The 19,292-nt window shown below is 48.6% G+C and overlaps 1 protein-coding gene across 1 annotated transcript in view; it reads left to right on the top strand.

Annotated features, from left to right (window-relative positions):
- LOC144165213 (fatty acid synthase-like) overlaps positions 1 to 19,292 on the top strand; it is a 229,107-nt gene that overhangs the window by 91,887 nt on the left and 117,928 nt on the right. Inside the window, exons 13-15 of the mRNA XM_077695331.1 lie at positions 205 to 459; positions 7,191 to 7,407; positions 15,066 to 15,320. Coding sequence (XP_077551457.1) covers positions 205 to 459; positions 7,191 to 7,407; positions 15,066 to 15,320 — 727 coding nt within the window. The remainder of the gene's footprint in view (positions 1 to 204; positions 460 to 7,190; positions 7,408 to 15,065; positions 15,321 to 19,292) is intronic.

Raw genomic sequence — 19,292 nt, 5'->3', positions numbered from 1 at the left:
TATTAACCTCATTAGTCTTTTTATATTATAAAAATGGTGCTTTGGCAGCGTCATATTCAGGCTCATTACACTGCAATATACCTGTGTACGACAGCTTGCATGAGCGTTTGATGACGACAGAGTGTTTGTTTTGAACAGGGCCTCTGTTTCTGACCATACGTTTACTTCTTCTGGCCTTTCTGCTTTTGCCAACGCTTCGTGCAGGCCATTCTACTGCGTGCGGTGGACAAGGGTGCGACCTGCTTGGGGGTCATGAAGCGCAATGCGGACAACCTGACGTACTTCCTGAGCGCGCTGGGGAAGCTGCACTCCCTGGGGGTGGACCTGGACCCGTCCCCGCTGTTCCCGTCCGTGCCGTGGCCTGTTCCGCGCGGAACTCCCAACATCTCGCACCTTGTCAGCTGGGACCACACGCAGAAGTGGCCGCCCGTTGCCTGGAACGAGTTTCCTTGGGCCCGGGTGAGACGGACGTCGTTTTTCTGGAGCGCTACCGAACAAAATTTACCCTGGGGCGTAACATTTTTGTTCGATTTTTTTTTTTACTGTCTAGCCCCCCAAGTTTTTATTCCGATGAAAGCGCTTCACTTCGTGCCGTTCGAGCGCTCTTTCTCGGCACCGACGGCCCCACTCTCACTACTGTTATTCCCCTCGCCAGCACTGATAGCTCTTCAAGAAGTCGCGCTATCGGCTGATAATGGCGATAGCGCCGTTATCGCGGATGATTACGGAGAATCAACCGAAGCGCGAATGGGCGGCAATAAAAAGCCACTGGTGCCTAACGCGTTGCCGCCACCGTTGCGAGCTCAAATTGCACAATTCCTCCTTTTTATGAAGAGTAACTTGCCAACTTGAAATCCGACGTGAGCCCATAATTTCTCTTCCGGTTCAAAGGCTATCCAAGTGACATCATTACCGGTGTGTTTCACGCCTAAGCACGCGCCCATGACCAGTTGCCGGTTTATACGTGCGCGGGTTGGGGGCGGAGGAAATAGGCGTTAACAGCTGGGCGTCATGCCGGTACCGGTGATATGCGCGTTGTGCTGGTGGGGGATTTAAACGTGCGAGTCTCACGGCTCAATGCGACATGTCCACAGCGGTGGATCGGTTTGGGTTTGGGTTAATGTGCTAGGCAGAGAGTAAGATGGCTGCTATGCCCACATGTTTGTACGCTAGAATAAAGCTAGAGTCCTCCTAGGTTTTCACTCGCCATGCAAGGGACGCATGTCATTCGCTCGGAGGAAGAGTGCTACTAAAAACAGCGCAGGGACGAGGACGGAAGAAGTGACAAACCGTCCTCGTCCCTGCGATGTTTTTAGTGTGAATAATGTGTACCCAACTAGCCCAACGTCAAGCCTTAGTGAGGAAGAGTGGGAATCGAAGGAGCGTCGGCCCGAACATAAGCGCGAACTTGCGCAAAAACAACAGAAAGCCGCTGCCGCCGCCGTTCCCACCTCAAATTCAAACCCCTGGAGTAGCCCCAATTTCTCCCGGGTGAACAGAGACTTGCCCACTTGGAGCGCCGTCGTCAGACAATAACTCTTGTTCAGCCTGCAGGGTTTTGCGACCGACATTCTTGCCGGCACCTTTCACGTTTCAGCACGCGCACATATCCGGTTGACGGTTCTTGCGTGCACCGGTGGGAGGGGGGGGGGGGCGAAGGAGGGGCGCGCATGCGCAGCTGTAGGTTATATGCCCCAACGGAAGACATGTCCTTTGTGCGGTTCCTAAATGGCAACAAGTTTTCCCGTTAAATTACTGTCGGCCGCAGAGTCTAAAGTCCATGCGAGCGGCACCACAATGCATTGAACTGCCATCATGCGAATTAGTGTCTGCTGTTGACACTGATTATGAGGACCATTTTAACTGGATGCATCTTTGTTGGCTCGCCTGATGTGATACGCTGGAACGGTTTGGCTTTGCTTGTGCATGTGTCGCGCCTTTTCAAAGTGTTGTCGCCGAGAAAAGATGAACGGTGCAATGAGTTACCAATGATGTTCTGAACCAGGATACTTTCTTGTTACTCCTTATCGGGAACTCAAGCACGGGACATGCTTCATTCAAACATGGCTAGAGTATGCATCGGTTTAGTCTTGAGTCCCAAATTGTATAGGAAGAGCAGCGATGACAAAAGACGGAGTAACAATGAAGAACAAAAATACAGCCATGAATTATTGCGCACACAGATAGCAACAGCAAATTAAGCCCCTCACGCTTAGGGCTTCACGCCTCCACGTTTTCCGCCTTGGGAAACCCGTTGATTGAAGGCAAGCTTGGTTTTTAAACACAATGAGCTGACCCGTGCATCATAAATGCGCTCCGCGTGCAGCGGGAAGGCTCAGACAGCGTCGTCCTGAGTGCGGACAACATTTCCAAGTTTCTATCTAGAACGCCTGTGAGTGAGACCGGAGCCATGCCAGGGAACACAGGTGCATATCTGGCTTAAGCGAAAGCAACACGTGCCTGCCGCAGAAAGCCGCCCTTCAAGGACCCTCGCAGACTCGCCGCGAACTGCGCATAGTAACACGACACCGTCAAGCCGTCACAGAGCGCCTTATGCACCGTCGGAAAACGGAGTGTTTTCTGCAGCATCGATGCGCTCACTATGCCTCGGCGCAGTCGCTACCCAAGCTCCAAGTAGGGGACGTAGGGCTTCTAAAACATTATTTTCCGCCCGCCCTTTGGAAACGTGACCTCTCCACCTGTTTCCCGAACGCGACATAGTTGTGGGACTATGTTCCCTCCACCGTTGGATTTCCCTCCGCTTGCAATCAGGACGGAAGCTGCGGTGATCAGTGCCACGGCTGTAGTACCTTGAAGCAAGCTCCTGATCAACTGGCGGGTGGCTCGAGATTATTGAATAAAAAGAGAAAAAGCTCTCCACAAGAGCAAAAAACATACATATGTTCGTTTTTACTCGAAAGTGTTTTATTCCATGATGAAGATTTCACACACGTCATATCCTTTACGGAAATGACGCCAGCACAACGAAGCAAGCGGACTGTAAAGGGCGCACCCCTGCAAACAGGGTCTTCTTGTGGGGAAGCAACCTTTAGTAGTATAGAGTACGTCATAGTTAGGGTTACTCGTTTTCGGATTTTACATTTTAACACATTGTTTTACGCTGGAATACAACATAATTCCCTGACGTCATATCCGTCACGGAAATGACGTCAGTACACTTTTGCCAAAGCGACCCTCCAGGAGGGCGTCGCGCTCTCCAAGCACAAAGCACAAGACAGCCGTCGACCTGGCAATCATGCCCAGCTGCAGATTTCGCTTCACATTTCACTTTCGGGTTTTACCGATTCCTATGACACAGGAATCAACCACTGATTTTTTCCTATGCAAGTTTACACGTCTCTACCCGGGGACCACTATAAATAAATAAATAAATAAATAAATAAATAAATAAATAAATAAATAAATAAATAAATAAATAAATAAAGCAAGCAAGCTGCCACGCGAGCTCGATCCACAAGCGCGGCTCACATGGGATTCGGTTGGCTGGCATCTCGATAGCCGGACGCCCGGTCCTCTCGTTGCCTCTGCCAGACCCCTCATGAAATCTGAGGAACATGTCAGTGGGCAGTAGTACCATTTCATGCAGCATGCTCCAATGTGATGTTGAGATCTTCCCAACCGCAGCGAGCCTTCCAATATATACGTTTAGCTTCAAAAGCGGCCTCCGTTGTCGCACGTAGGATGATGGCGACACTGGCTTCAAGTCTAGGAGGCCTTGCAGATGATCTTGCATATGATGCGGTCATCTCTGAAGGGCTTCCTAAATATCTGAACGGCGTTTTAAGTGCACACCATTTTAGGGGCTCGCCTTGTCGTAGCTCGCTCGCTGGACCCACGTAGAGCCGCACAGCATTCCGTCGCAGCGGCTGTCGTCGCGGCGTAACCCAGAGGCTTCGAAAGCCAAGCGGTTCATATAGTTATAAGCATTAGAGACTCGTAAACCTGTGGCGCTTGTTATACGTCACTCTGTTGTGTAGCGCATTTGAGGCAAAACATACGTAACTGACCGGCAGCACGCGCGTTCATTTTGTTAGGGAACGCTCGTTGGGTTGGTTTTTACGATAGTAAGCTAAAAAAAGTGGCGTGCAACACCGGTCCATGTGGGAGGAAAACCAAGCACAAAAAGAACAGAACCCCCCTGGCGCAGTTTCAGTCAGGGGTCTCGCGAGCACTGCGAAGGCGGGATATTCGAATTGCATTGGGTGGTAGCAGTGAGTGCAGATTGGTGGTACAGCCCATTATGGCGAATCACTGTTACGCACTTCCCACAGCTTTCACGTTGAGTGAAACGGCTTTAATTTTTGTAGCACGAAGTGTTGATATGGCCGATGCGGCTGCTCCAGACACAAGGCTGCTCCAGTATATGAATTTTTAAGCCGTGCTGAGCTCATCGTTGTTGCGGATCGCGGCCGCAAACTGCGTCCAGAATCGCTGCCCCAATCCGCTGTTCCAACCAAAATTCAGGAGTTGTAATTTAAAAAGCTTGCAATTACCAGTTGTTACTGAGTGGACGGTCGCCGGTCGGGGTGGTGGGGACCGGTATTCTTGCAGTTTAAGACGTCGACTTTCTGTCATGCTGACCTCGTGGTGGTACTGTACGTTGCCTAACCTGTCACTGTTCAGCAGGTCATCTGGAATCTCATCAAATTTTGGATTCTAATTCTGGCGACTTATAAATCTCGTCATCTTTTTAAATATGGCCATAAAATGTGTCCACTCACTCGAGCAGTGCACTTAGCACAGCTGCCGTCATCTCTCGATATCCTCGCAGCAGGCCATGCTGTCGCGCTCCTAGGCTAAGGCGTCGTTTTCAAGCTGCTGTTCCATTCTTTCGAGCGCAACTGGGAACTCTCGTCAAGATTTCAAGCGGCGCGTCTTTTCTTCTGCGTTCAGAGCTTCGTGCGTCGATTAAGGGGAAGGGGTGATTATCGGCTGCATGTGATTGGATCTATATCTGTCCTCCAACTGCAGCGCGATGATCAGAGAACGGAGGGGCACACCTGGATAGCACGAGGCTTCAATGGAACGCGCTATAAACATCGCGAGCCAGCGCAGGCCTTACAGCATGTGGGAGCTCGTAATCAGCAGAATGCAATAAAGATAAGTGTCTGCTATAAGGGATGAGTAACAAGAAGTCATCACCGCCCTTGCCGTGGTTAACGTGGGCGGTTTGTTAAGGAGGTAAATGTAAACTACCATGTTGTCGCCGATGAGTAAATAGTAAGAAGCTTGGAGTATGTCGACACGTGTGATTTCTTGATTTTGTGCACGGATGACATCAAAAGCCATGCATATAATTTCAAAATTTCAACGTACAAGAAACGCATTGCCCTAAATAGTACAAATACGTGCAAATAGCACAAATACCCCCTTCCACATGCGCGCGCGTACACACACGCACACACACACATTCAGGGCGTCACAGCACAAAAAAAAGTGGTTCGGTTACTGAAGTGGCTCTTTGGGCATGTTAGTAAGACATCATCAAGGAAAAAAAGACAATGCAGCACGGACACCACCAAGTCAATACTTGACACATGACCGCTCGGGTTTGTCAAGGATTCCTATTCCGTGTCTCTGCTAGTGGACGTTTCTTTGGGTGCAATAACCGTACACGTAGGAATGACTGGTTATTTTCTCGACAAGTTCCGGCTGAAATGATTAAGCTGAAATATTTCGTACTGCGAGCAGACACTCAAAGTTAAAAGCAAACATATAAAAGAAATGCAAAGGTGGTTGGCTCAAAAGACTGCTTTTTGTTCCAACACAAGTGGTGGCAATTTTACCGTAAGCTGCAAAGAATTCGGCTATAAATTAGGAACACAGATGGAGTAGCGTTCATCTACTGGTAGTGATAATTTTCGGATCCGACATATACCCGCAAGGACTGGCCTATAAGACCCGAGAACGCCGGTGAAACCTAACGTAAGAAAATATCGCTGGGCAATTCATGGGTTCATTTTGTTTAGCTTGATCGCCCCAGTTGAACGCGAACAGAGTTCGTACACTGATGCTTGTGTTCTATCATTTCCTCGATTAAATCACTGTAACGTTATGTAGCGTAAAATGAATGGAAGAGAAACAAACCTGAAACACTTATACGACAGAAAAACTATAAATCAGGAAGGAAAGTTTATATGGCAATAAGATAGGAAGTACATTGCGATTTGAAACCGGGCCATAACCGGGTATGTACAGGCATCAAGATGAAACAGCTATATGCTTCAGGAGAGATCAGGAAACCATAGACCATATTGCGAGGGACTACACAGAGATACGACTGGCGCGGGGCGATGGGAAAACGACGTTGGCGGAGGCTTTGGGATTTGGGGTAAGGGAGAACCTCAAATTCAGGGCCATAGAAGTGACGAAGAGGCGGCTGTAGTGGTGGTGGAGGAAAAGTATGCAACAGAAGGGTACGTAGGGGGACTAATCCAACGGGTGGGGGAATTTTGAACAGAGGGGGAGAAAAAGGGGGGCAGAGCGATGGAAGTTTAAAGCAAAGTTGAGGGGGAGAGGGGGAAAGCTAGCTGTTAGGTTAGCCAAGAGTAGGGCAAGTAAGTGGAACAACACAGGCAAGTCAGTTGCTGACAACCGACGTCCTGATTTGAAGGGGCAGCCAGTAACCAAGCCAGGTTTCAGAGCATTTACAGTGGGAGGAGCGAGGGAACGGGGATGGTGGCGAAAGGAGGGAAGTCTTTACGTAGCAGGGGTGGCAGAAGAGGACAAGGTTTGCAGTGAAGGGAGCAGATACGCGGCCATTTTTTGTTTAACAACGGTCGCAGGTGTACGCCATAAGCACGAAACAGCCCCGAATGCCTCGCATCACCAAATTATTACAAGAGCGAGCTGTGTTCTAAAAATCCCTCGCGCTGCCAGTTCACGCGCATTGCGCGCAATTTAGCTACCGATGCCACACGACATTAGAGGTTGACCATACCACAGCATGAGATACCATTCGTTGTGCAACGGAGTACCAAAGGCACCTGGCATTCTAAAATTCATCGAGATGTTGCAAAACGTACTGGAATCACTGCAAAGTGATGATTTGAACAGGATAATTTCATATATGGCTTGTTTGAGATGTACTAAATAATATTGTTGCGCAGTTAGTGCTCGTCTGAGATCGCAAGCATAAAAACTTTCGTGTTATTCACATGCATTCGCAGGTCACTGAGCAGGTATTCGACATTGATCTCGAAGCAAACGAAGAGGACGCCTACTTGAAGGGCCACATAATTAGCGGACGCCTGGTGCTTCCGGCATGTGCCTGCATAGTGTTTGCTTGGAGGTGCTTTAGCATTCGCTACGGCAAGGAGTTTGAGAAACTCCCTGTCGTCTTTGAAGACCTGACATTTCACCGACCTGGTGTAGTGTCAAGAACAGGTGAGTAGATATTATTACGTTATTTTTATATTTACGCTAAACATATTATGCTATAAATATTTATGCTAAAAGTTGATATACTGTTTGCATTTAGTGAAGGTTAGGAATGTGCCTTCATCCAAGATAAAAAACAAAAATTTGAGAAAAACTGTAGTAACGTTAGCGATTGTTCAGCTTCAAAGACAGCAGAAAAGCGAGACGGACGGGGATAGGAACGAGAATAGGGCGATGCGCTGAATAACAACCGAATACTTTATTTCCGTGAACTGCTTATACGGACGTGAAGAAGTGGTTGCCACAAACAAAAAAGCTTACACACTTTACAGGGTGAGCGAATCCGTGGATATATAACTTTTTTTATAGTAGCGCCGACGACGGAGCGCTCACACACGTGTCACTGCATTCATTAATGCGGTGCGTCTCGCATATTTCAGGAGGTTCTTAGTTCCGGTATGATCTGATTATCTGGTGCTTGTGGAGCAATGCTTCGCATGTGCATTTTTTTTACAGTGCGCCGAAAGATGAGTGTTTGGAACGCCTTACAGCGTGTTTGCATGTTCGCGCGGGCGAATATTATTACGTCCGCCTATTTGGTATACGTAGCAACGTTAACAAGAAAAAGCGGTTTCACAGACAGCATTTAAACAACACGTAACAAAATTTCGATCGTGTTTCTTGGTGCATGGGGGCTTTTTGTTGCCTTTTTCAGTGACCCATGCACAATGACCAGCAAGTTTGCTTGTGGCTAAAAAAGAACCTTCAGGCCCACTTTTTGCGCGACTCTTTTCACATTGTGTCAGACTAGGTGAATGAAAGTTATAACTTGAAATTTTCCTTCTTTCGCTTGAGGCAGGGTTTGCTACTAAGCGGGGTTTCCTACCACCGTCATTGTTAGTGTTTCAGAACGCCTGGCCTGTGAACGGAAAAAAAAGAGCCAAAAATTCAATACATACGGGGCCATCGAAGTAACGATATTTGCGAGGGGCTCCGCATTCATGAACACGGTGGCACGTGTGTGAGCGCTCCGTCACGGGCGCCACTATCAAATGAGATAAGGTATCTATCGGATTTCCCCGCCTTCTAAAGTTTGTAAGCTGTTTTTGCATGTCTCACCCCTTTCTTCATGCCTTGTAAGCGGTTCACGGAAATAAAGCTTTTGGATGTCATTCAGCACGTCGCCCTGTTGTCGTGCCTTGTTCCATCCATGTTTCTGCGGTTCCTTGTTTCCTTGTTTCTGCTGTACTTGAAAATGTACCAACCAGCCCACATTTCCGCCTTGTTGATTGTTAAGCATGTGCAGCTGAATTAAACCACCGCCCACTCACCGTAACACAACAGTACTTGCGTGCCTTTGCCACCGGTGTGGACTAGGACGCGGATTTCCCTCTGGCGCTACTAAACACCAGATCACTCAACATAACGGCAACATAATGAAATTACACAGAATCCCCATGATGCTTCGCATCCTCATCAGGGTTCCCCACGGGAAGTTGGTGTAATTTTGTTTGGGGGGTTGACTGTTGAGACTGTTTAGTGGGTGTTTTCAAAAGTTTTGTTTCTGCTTTTTGGAGCTGGCTTATCATGAATTCAGACGGTAATTATGAGATCGGCGCAAGATATGTCCGAAGATGTCAACGACGTAGTGAACTGAAGACATGAACGAAATGAACCCGAGAAATGGTAAACAAATCTCGTCTCCCCCGTCCCTAGGAAGCAACTATGGTTATATCTGTTTTTACTCCCATATTTACCATTTCAGTACTTAGCTATACAGCTACCGCTTACAAGCTCTGTCAAAGGCCCCCCTACCCTCCCCTCCAAAAGTATGAGCCAGTTTATTAAGATGAAGAAGAAAGTATGAGCACCCTGTTAGATCTCCCGATGGGTATGCACCACTCAATCACCATCATCATGTAGATTTCCCGTGTCAGTGAGGTTATCATCCCCGCGAAGGGCTGCCATGGCCCAGGTCTGCCTTGCGTCGTTCTTCCGTTAATATTTTCGTGCAGAAACCCGGGAAGACGACTGCACGCGACGAAGGAGACCACCGACGTCCCCTCCTGCTTGAGGTTCGCAGAACCCTTCACCTTTGACTGCTGTTTACGCTGCTCAGCACCCCCCCTTAGCCGGAGGGCAGCATGGCTGGCCCTGACCACCTGAAGACCGACCGAATGCGTGCGATTGATGAGCTGCACCGGCAGCAGCCTATCCTTCGCTGCGCTGGTACCCGACTGCTCAAGGCAGCGGCTGATCTTCTGGAAGCCACCTCGCCTCATCGCATGAACTTTAAGCGGCCATTGATCTGCTCGAGAGCAATGACGCGGCATCATACGAGACCGAAAAGAGAGTAATCGAGCTTCTGGACCATGGCGAAGTTGAGCGAGATTACTTTGACGCATTGGCTTACAGAGGAACCATACATTGTGACATCAACAGCCTGCGCTCGAACTCTCGAAGGACGCCCGGCAGGAGAGTAACTACAAGCGGCACTGCAGGCAAGCCAAATGACCGTCGAGCATTGACTATCGTCTACAACGGTATTTGCCCAGCATCCCATCCAGACGACCACCCTCACTGCAGCTTACGTCCATCAGCCTCGTCAGTTGTGCTGCCGAAGCTGCAGGTTTCAACTTTTGATGGTGAGCCACGTGGGTGCAAAGGGTTTTGCTACCGTGTCGAGGCAACGGACCATAGCCACAAGAGCGTTCCAGATATTGACAACGTGTGAGCCAGCTGCGAGGCTGCATCGCACGTCCCAACGAAAGACAATCGTGAAGAGCACGAGGCTGCGTCTGCCGCAGAAAAGGACTCAGGGTTTCCTGTCCAAGTTGCCGACGGAACACGTGGAAAGAAAGACGTGAAAAAAGACATACAGACTATGAAGTACGGTTTGGAGTACATCTTCGTTTAAAACGTCAAGAAGGGCGAGTCCTCACAGGAACGTCTTAAGACCCGACAACCTCAAACCGTTGAAGTAGTTGATGAGGTTGCAGTCATGCGTGAATCCCAGTCATTCTGTCGAACTGAAATTGAAAAAGCAGAAAAAACCTTGCTGTTCACTACAGCGCAGTGCCAAACAGAGAGATGTGCTCAAGAAGTAGCAGAGCCGTATGGTTAGCTGACACCTATCAAGAAAATGCCCTCGCCAGGAACGAGGGTTAACCCAAGGGAAGGACAACACCGACCTAAGAACACAGCTCGACGCCAAGATATCCCAGGTGCCTCGCCATCATTTACAGGACAATCGCCACAAGACTGAAAGACCTGAAATTTTTCGAGAAGCAGGGGGTAGGGTTCGGTTGTCGTCCGCGTCACCTTGTCGGCGCTTGGCTGTCCTGAAAGCGGAAAGACGGCGCAAGCACCGCTGGAATCGGAAGAGAGGACAGAGTTCGCCAACAGCCTTCCCTGTACTGACCTGCATCGACCTGATCAAATGTGGCGACATAGCCACGCGTTCGTGCGCACCGACACGAGAGGCATTCGTTGCTTCCAGGTGACCAGCCGCCACAGAAAGAACCACCATCATACACAGCGAGGGTCAGGGGAAGCTGCGAGATACGCTGAAGGTTGAGAAGCCTGTCACATACTTCGCCACCGTTCAGCTCCGTTCGCCCTACTAGGCAGCAGAGGCGTCGCGCTGCAGCGCAAACCTTTCAGTGTCATGAAGCCCCAAAGAACAAAAGCTATTTTTACTTGAAGACGGCGTGTGCCGGATCCGCACGTTTAACTTTTGCAGCAGCTCAGAGGTGTCCCAGACATGGCAAAGCGGCGCCTTCGTGCATACTGCTACAAGAGGCCACCTGCCGCTCAAGAGTTTGAATAGACTGCGAGACGCATTGCGCGAGAATCGTTCCGAGGCGAACGCACGCAAGCAGCGCTACGAAACACTGCATCACAGGAACGTGTTCGAGACACAGCGCAAACCGATAAAGCTGTTGACCAGCTAGAACGTTCAGTGTGTGGTACAGCGTTTATGTTTAAGGCCAGCTACGAACGTTGCGGGTGCGGGAGGATGTTGAATCTCCCGATGGGTATGCGTCACTCAATCATCATCATCATGTAGATTTCCCGTGTCAGTGAAATTATCACCCCTGCTAAGGGCAGCCATGGCCCAGGTCTGCATTGCGTCGTTCGATCGAAAAGTTCGATCGAAAAGAGTTCGATCGAAAAGCTCTACTTTCCTCCCTGCTCTCCACTTGAACCTTCAAGAACGCCATGATGGCCTTGACTTGCTCTTCTCGAGACGTTGGCTCAACGTTGCCGTTGGCGGTCTCCTTCATGCGCTTACTGTAGACAATTGCCAGGTCTTCACGTAACGAGCACATGAATACTCGGTTCAGGATCACCGAGTACTCAAAAGCTGGAACGCCAAGGCTCTCGAGACAGCCAGTCCTGAATTGTACCTGCTCGTACAGGTCTCGGAGGCGTGCCACTTGCGTCGACGATTGAATCGGTGCGATGGCTAGTAGGCTATCGACGTGGTCGTCCACGAAAAGGTCTGAGCGTTCAAAGCGGTCGGTGAGGATCTTCACAGCCAGACGGTAACTGGCGTCGTTTAGGCCAATCCATTCAACGGCACGTTTTGCGTCTCCGGTAAGCTAAGACCTTAAATACTTAAATTTCTCTATGTCGGTTAGGTCCGGGTGGTTATGAATGGCCGCCTCAAAGTGGTCCCAAAAGCCCTGCCATTCGCGTGGCTCGCCAGAAAAGTGGGGGACGTGCAGCGTCGGCAGGACAACGCGCGATGTCAATGGACGAGAGCCGACGTGCGACGGCGGGTTCGGATGGGATGCAGTGCGAACGCCTTCGAGCACCCTGCTCTGTGGTTGAACTGGTTGTGGTTCCCCTGCAGTTCCTCCGCCGGAAGCTCTCATACCGGGCGCCCGCTGCTCATTCAAGGCCGAGCCCAGCCGACTGATCGCATGACATTTCTTTTATTGGTATTCTATCACGTCGGCAATATCCTGGTCGAAGTCATCGCCTTCGAGTGCTTTCCCGATCTTGTCATCAAGTTCTTAAAGTGAGCGTTCTTTACTTGCCAGCTGGTCTATGACCTCTTGCAGGTCATGCGGAGAAGGCGAGGGGCTTTCGTAGAACTCGGTGGCTGTCTTGAGCAGCCTCATGACGGCTCCACGGAGAGCGCCTCGCTGACGGCGGAGCCTGTCCATCGGTCACGACACGATGCCGGTCTTCTCCCGGGTTTCACGGAACCAGAAATATTAACTCGAGATGGCCCGACGCCGCGCTATCGTTCGGAATACCTTCCACTTTTATTTTCCTCCGATTAAGCACGAGCGCAAGCCCAACCCCGCGCTTCTGTCTCATCTTCTTCCAAGTGACCATGCAATCGCCCTTTCCCGCGATCGAGAATCAAGCCCTGTTGCATATGTTTAATGCCTTTACTACCAAAACTGAATCGCGGCATTCGTGAAAGTCAATTTAAATAAAGTTTTCATAAGAATGCCGAATCAAGATAAGTGCTTCAATTCAATATCAGCCAAATCGAAACTTGTCACTCCAATATTGCTCAAATTCACCGTATAACTTTTAATTACTTGTGGCCATAAATGTCCCCTAGCTGACGTGTAAAATACAGACTTTGACAGCGTCGCATTTTGGTCTGGTGACAACCTTCCGCTAGTTTTGAAAATTCGCGTTAGGAGGAGCTGACTCATTTTGGAAAAAAACACCTCAATTGATTTCATAAGCGGGTTATAGGTAGAGAAGAGAACTACACAGCTAGATAGTTGAAGATAAGGAGCTAGCTAGTATCGCTCAGTCTTAAAGGCGGAAATATGTGATTTTTCCTACCATAAACTCTGTTTTCGGGCTCAGTTGCAAGCAACGCCGGTGTTGAGGTATATTCTCTGAGGGTATCCGCTGTGAAAACCTTCCGAGCACCTCCGTACAAAAACAGCAGTTCGAGTATTTTTGGGCCCATGCTCTTACTACTGGCGCTTCATGCCAAAATCCTTCCACATCGCAGCTCCACTAGCAGGCCGCAACCGCAGCGATGTATTCTTCGGTTTGTGCCGAGAATTTTCGGCGCCGTCCTCAACACTAGCCTGTAGTCGGCAATTTTTATGAAGTCATGCCAACCACAATGCCACAATAGTTGGTCGTGGAGCTCTGCTGATCTATCTGCAAATGGCGCAAATTGAGTTTTTAAGCCGGGACCTGTCCCTCGCGCTGACTGACTGTTCGCTACAGGAAACGAATGGGCCGTGGTAAATGTGGTCTAAAAATTTGTGCTGCCTCTTTGTGGCCTTCCCTCACGTGTAGTAAGCGACGATGACACCATTTGTTGGTCGGCGAGTTTGAAAAATCCAACTGTTTATTCAGCCCGATCGGGGTTGCTACTTCAGGAATTTTATACAATAACTTGGTATCACACACGCGGACAAGCACCTATCAAGTAGCAGAGATGAGGTGCCCGAAAAGCGTTTGAATGGGTGTTTAGAGTCGGGACCATGCAGCCGAGACGATGACGAAAAGGGGAACGCATCATCAATAAGTTCTGCGGTAGAGGCTGGCCCTGACTGCTGTAGCGCCGATCGGGAAAGACCCTTCCTCACTCCCGTTCCCGGTTTTGAGGGCTCTCAGAAAAGCCTAATGTTACACTTAACCTAGTATTTGCTATTGGCGTCAAAACAATTAGCCGCCAGACATGTGTTATTTTCATTACATACATTTAAGACACAGTATACAAACCAAACAAACGGAACGGTGCCTAAATCATTAGATTTTGCTTTAGCGGTAAGCCGTACACCTTCCATTAGCAGTGACCTTGTTTTAGCCTCAAAACTTGTAAGTCAAGTTCTTTTTCGTAGCGACACAACGTGACATCAGTGATTTCGTATTTCAGCATAGCGTGCAAACACAAAGATTGTAAATGTGTTGAAAGCAGGGAGAACAGCAATCGAATATTCGTAGCTAAGGTAAGTCCTAATACACCCAACGTGGGAGTGACATCACCAGTGCATACAAACGGCGCAAGCGCATCAAGTGATGGTTAGGAATGCACGAGCGATGGAACTGTACAGGTGAACGTTTCTCCCATATATCCAACTTCAGAGTTCGCTTAATCGTACTTTTGCTCAACCTACATTTACGTTGCGTGCTATGCAGTGGGATTACAACTAACTGAAACGTCCAATAAGTGGTTTAACAAAATAAAATAAAATTATTGGACAATGATGGTAGAGCTGGCTAAAGACGTACAGAAGTGACAGATACAGCGCCTGTGCAACAATTTGGCTATCTTGTAAGTCGGAAGGCTTGGTTAGGTGGTCGGTAGTACTGCTAAAGTTATTTCCAGCAAAAAACAAACGAAAAACCAGGACAAAGACGAGGAAAAACTAAGGATGCGATAATCCTCTGCCCCAACTCCCACACCAGCAGGCGTTACGGTGTCCATCCCTAGGTGTGACAATTTACGCCTGCTGGTGGTATTTCTTTCATTCATTCATTCATTCATTCATTCATTCATTCATTCATTCATTCATTCATTCATTCATTCATTCATTCATTCATAATCATGCGCATTATGGCCGTTGTCACTGGTTTGTTCATCGCAGTTAATCTGGTTTACTGTGTAGGGAATATAAGGTTTGGCAAGCTGTTTATTAGCTAAAGGTACAACAATGTTCTTCTCACAGGGTCTACTCGTATTCTTGCCAACGTCCTGCACACGTCGGGGGAATTCGAGGTGAGCGAATCCGGCAGTCTGCTCGCCACTGGCCGAATTCGACTGCTCGATGAGAGTGACAGACTTGGGCACCAGGAGCTGCCGGTCGTACCTCCATTCGACGCTAACTACGAGCTGAGCAGTGAAGACCTCTACAAAGAACTTAACCTGCGCGGGTACAACTACGAAGGTGCATTCAAGTCTCTGCTTGCAGGCTCCGCAAAAGGTGAGGGACCCTTCCTTGTTTGGTGTAACGAAAATGCTTCGAGGGTCGAAATCTTCTTTGCCTGAACAGAAATTAGTTTTTAATTTTCTAAATCCCATTTGTGAACAACTGAAAGAAATGCAGGGTTTCGGAAGATTGAGTTTATAGAATTATTCTAATACATTTAGCCAGGTGACACCGACTGAACCGTTGTACAGTTGCAGAGCCACAACCCTGGCAGTACCCCCTTCCTGGTACGATATCGTCCGGATGCATCGCAAAACAACAGCAGAGTAAAAGCCCCATACAGTCGAAAGCGGCTATGAAAATGAAACAGGCGCTTGCACAGCACAAAGCGGTGTAGGCGGGGTTCAAAGAGAGTAATAGGTTCAATGGTTGCTCATTATAACAGTTTCAATCGGTGCATGTTGTCGAGCAAAGGGACGCGCTCTTCAGGAATATATTTAGAGCTCAGGTTACCGATCTGACGCAGGAAAATGTAGGGGCTGAAGTAGAGGTGCATTAACTGGCCGGAGTGCCCTCGTGGACAAACAGCATTCTGCACTCAGACTTGGTCTTCAGAATTGTATATCGTCTGTCTGTGTCGGGAGTTGTTCCCCTGGGCGTCGCTGGCTTGCTGGCAATGAATTCGCTCGCATGTTCGCTGGCGTATCAGTTCTGCTCGCTGGGGGATTTCTTCTGCGTCAGAAGGAGCGGTGGTGCACTCCTCAGGCAAGAGAATCGAGTGCGCCGTTGTCGTCACTTCTGAGTCATCGAAAATGAGTCAAGCGTGCAGTTTTTGGCACCGCGGTGTAATGGGCGAAGTTGACATGCAGAAGTTGACCTGCATAGGAAGCATCTCTGCTGTGGTTTTGTTGAGCCGTTCAGTCAGTTCATTTGCCTGTAGATTCATCAGCTCTAGTTCTCCGGCGAGTAGTCCAGTCCAGCTGCAAGACTTTCGGAATTATGTATATCGCGAATGCTGTTCCCCGGTCAGCGAAGGCTGCAGATTTTTTGACGCAGTGGTCAGGAGAACGAAGCAGCTACGGGGTTTCTTTGGGGCACGTTTTCGTGGTACAGGAGATTGTTTCGGAGACAGAAGGATGTACATACATCCAAGTACTTCCTTATCGATTACCTGGAAGCGCGCGCAGTTCCAGGTAATAGACCAGAAAGCAAAGCTCTGGGCCTTTGTGTTCTTCTTGTACAAAAAGACTGCATAATCGCTTTCGACGCAGGATTCTACTAACGGGAGCGCGTGACTGGCACTTAGTAAAAAAACGTTTTCTGTATCTCTCTGTATGCCGCTCTGTTTGAGACGACTCCGGTATGTTTCGTTGACGTAGAATTCCTGTGATTTGAGGCTACAGCGGGGGGACCGTCCAAGCGATCTTACACATTGACCAACCGACAGATGGAACTGTGACAAGTCGCAACATTAAACGGCTTCCCATACAAATATGCCGAAACTTCGGTGACACCGCACACGACTGCCAGACATTCTTGTTCGGTGGTTGAATAGTTTGTTTCATCGTTGGAAACGCTGCCGATCCCATAAGTCATTACTTGCTCCGTGCAGTCTTGGCGCTGCACAAGCATGGCACCCAGTCCGGCATTGCTTGCGCCCGTGTGCAGCTCGCTTCTCAGCGTTCTCATCAAAGCCGTCAAGCACTGGCGGGCTCTGAAACAGATTTTTTAAGTTCGCTAAACGCGTAAAACTATTCGGGTTCTACGTAGTTTGCACAAAGTCTCAAGTAAAGATTTTTAAAAGTTCGGCTATACTGGAGAAGTCATTCATGGCGCGTTATTTGTACGATTCCAAACCTAAATAGCGGCATATATTAGTGCGTTTGCCAGTTGGTCTTGCAAATAAGGCGGTGATGCTGTTTTATTGTGGTAGAGCCAGACGGCCTTGAGGCTGGCTACGCTCCCTGGAAATGTAGGCTCTTCCTAAGATTGGATTGATTAAACTTTATTTAAGCCGGCAGAATAACGTTTTGACGCGCCGCGACGTGGGCCTCGGCGTCGTCCTGGTAGCTACTCGTCCGAGACGTGAGCTCGCCGTTGCCGACTCGCGAGTCTCTTGCCTTGCGAGCGCCCGCAGCAAAATGGCAGCCGCGTAAAAGTGGCAGCCGCTTTAAAGGTTCGCTTTAAAAACGGCGTTAAGATACACTAGAAGTTCTTGAAATGTTATTGCAAATGCCACTAGGTTTTCCAGATACACAAGACGTGACTGCAATTTGGGGCCATTACTGGTTGGAAAGTGGCCGGAGTGGAACACATTCGAAATAGCAGAGGTTAAAGTGATATAGACCACCCGAAGGACATAAGGCAGCTTTCGTGCGCGCCCGTTCGTCGAACGCTATTTGTCTTAACCGCTCCGTAAATCAATCGGCGAGAAATACCTTTAGAGGTACAGACCATCTGGTGAGTCGTCGATGAGTAGCAAAGGGTAGACGTTTCTCTGTGACTTTGTTAGGCGTGTTGTAGTCTCACTCGAAACCGAAGTGTGCCATATTTATTTTTGAGGGGAACCACAGGCGAGGTTTATCGACGGCTGCATAACGTTGTCCTGGAGCATTTTCTTTAGTTGGTGACAAATAGCAAACCGTTCTGTAACGGAACTCGGTGAGAACGGGGGCAGATCGGCCGCTCGTTCCCGCAGGCCATAATCTACAGCAGGCCATAGTTGTCTGCCTCACTAGAGGAAAGTCACAAAAGCAGTCGCTGAAGGAGTCGGTGACGCATAAAAATTGTTTTAGATGCGACACAGTCCGCTGTTCACGGTTACTTTCCAGGTTCGGTTTGTGGTTATCACAGTGCTAAGCTCGTGGACATTGCGAACCTCGGCCAAACAGGCGGCTGAAATTTTAAGTGATAAATACTGGTGTTGTGGGATGAAGTTTCTAACGTGTATTTCTTTCGTAATATGCATTCATTCATCTTCATTATACTCTGTGCCTTGACCTTTGTTATCGCCGGAGGGGGGAGATGGGGGATGGGAGTTGGTGGATGGGGGAAGTGGTTTCCGGACTAAATGTGGTCCTGTATGGCGGCTTCTCGAACGTATTCGAGAAGAGAGTCGGGGACCATCTTCCTGTGTTCTGTAGACTCGGGATGGGTCCACCCCTGCAGCGTTTGTGGCCTGACTCATACAGTTTCTCATTAGCTCACCTAGAGTGAAATCTGGCGCTAGCGTCAACGTGATTCGGCGAAAGCGGTCTACGCCTCCATGCGTGCCGCCATAGTGTGTAGTTCGGCCGGAAGTTCGGCGTGGCATGGGTGGCAACGACTTTGTGGCTACGCAAATTGAGTTTTTGTTAAAAAAATTGCTGCCAAAAGTGCCGCTGTTAACAAATTTCATTTTGTATCAAACACTGTGTTAGAGGGCTGATGTTGCAAAACCAATTTAGGGGTTACAAAAAAAAAAAAAAGAACACCCGGATATATTTTAAATTATTACATACTCCAGACTGGGTGAAGTTTTCTTTGATTTTCTGGAAACATTTAGCTCAAAGAAATTATTTACATTGTTTCTTGCAAAAACACTGCGCTAAATTGAAATTACGAAGACGAAGGATGGCGGAACACACGATGCAGACTTACGAAAGCGCAGTGTTAATTTTCAATTTAGCGTAGTGTTTTTGCAAGACATAATGTACCAACTAGCCCAGAAGCAAGCTCTCATTTATATTGTCTTAAGCTGTGTTCTTCATTCCTCTCAATACAGTATTATTATCGTATGCTACGTGCTTTATCAGGCGAAGCAGATGCAACATAGAGATGCAAGAATGATGTAATCGCGTCGTATTTATTGTGTTGTCCAAGCAGATATAAACAGACCTAGAGGTGAAGCCTATTACCGCAAGTAAGTCTTCAAGCACGCGCGCAAAGCATTATGAAATTGCAGGAATGGCAAATAAGTACGGGCTTGTCGAGTCGTCATGTAGGTTGCCTCATTGCACCTGCCCAAGGCAGTGCATGCTTCAAGGG

This window comes from Haemaphysalis longicornis, unplaced genomic scaffold, assembly GCF_048455015.1.
Source record: "Haemaphysalis longicornis isolate Haplotype H1 unplaced genomic scaffold, Haemaphysalis longicornis Haplotype H1 scaffold_14, whole genome shotgun sequence".
Lineage (NCBI taxonomy): Eukaryota > Metazoa > Arthropoda > Arachnida > Ixodida > Ixodidae > Haemaphysalis > Haemaphysalis longicornis.
This window is presented reverse-complemented; position numbering and strand designations above follow the sequence as displayed.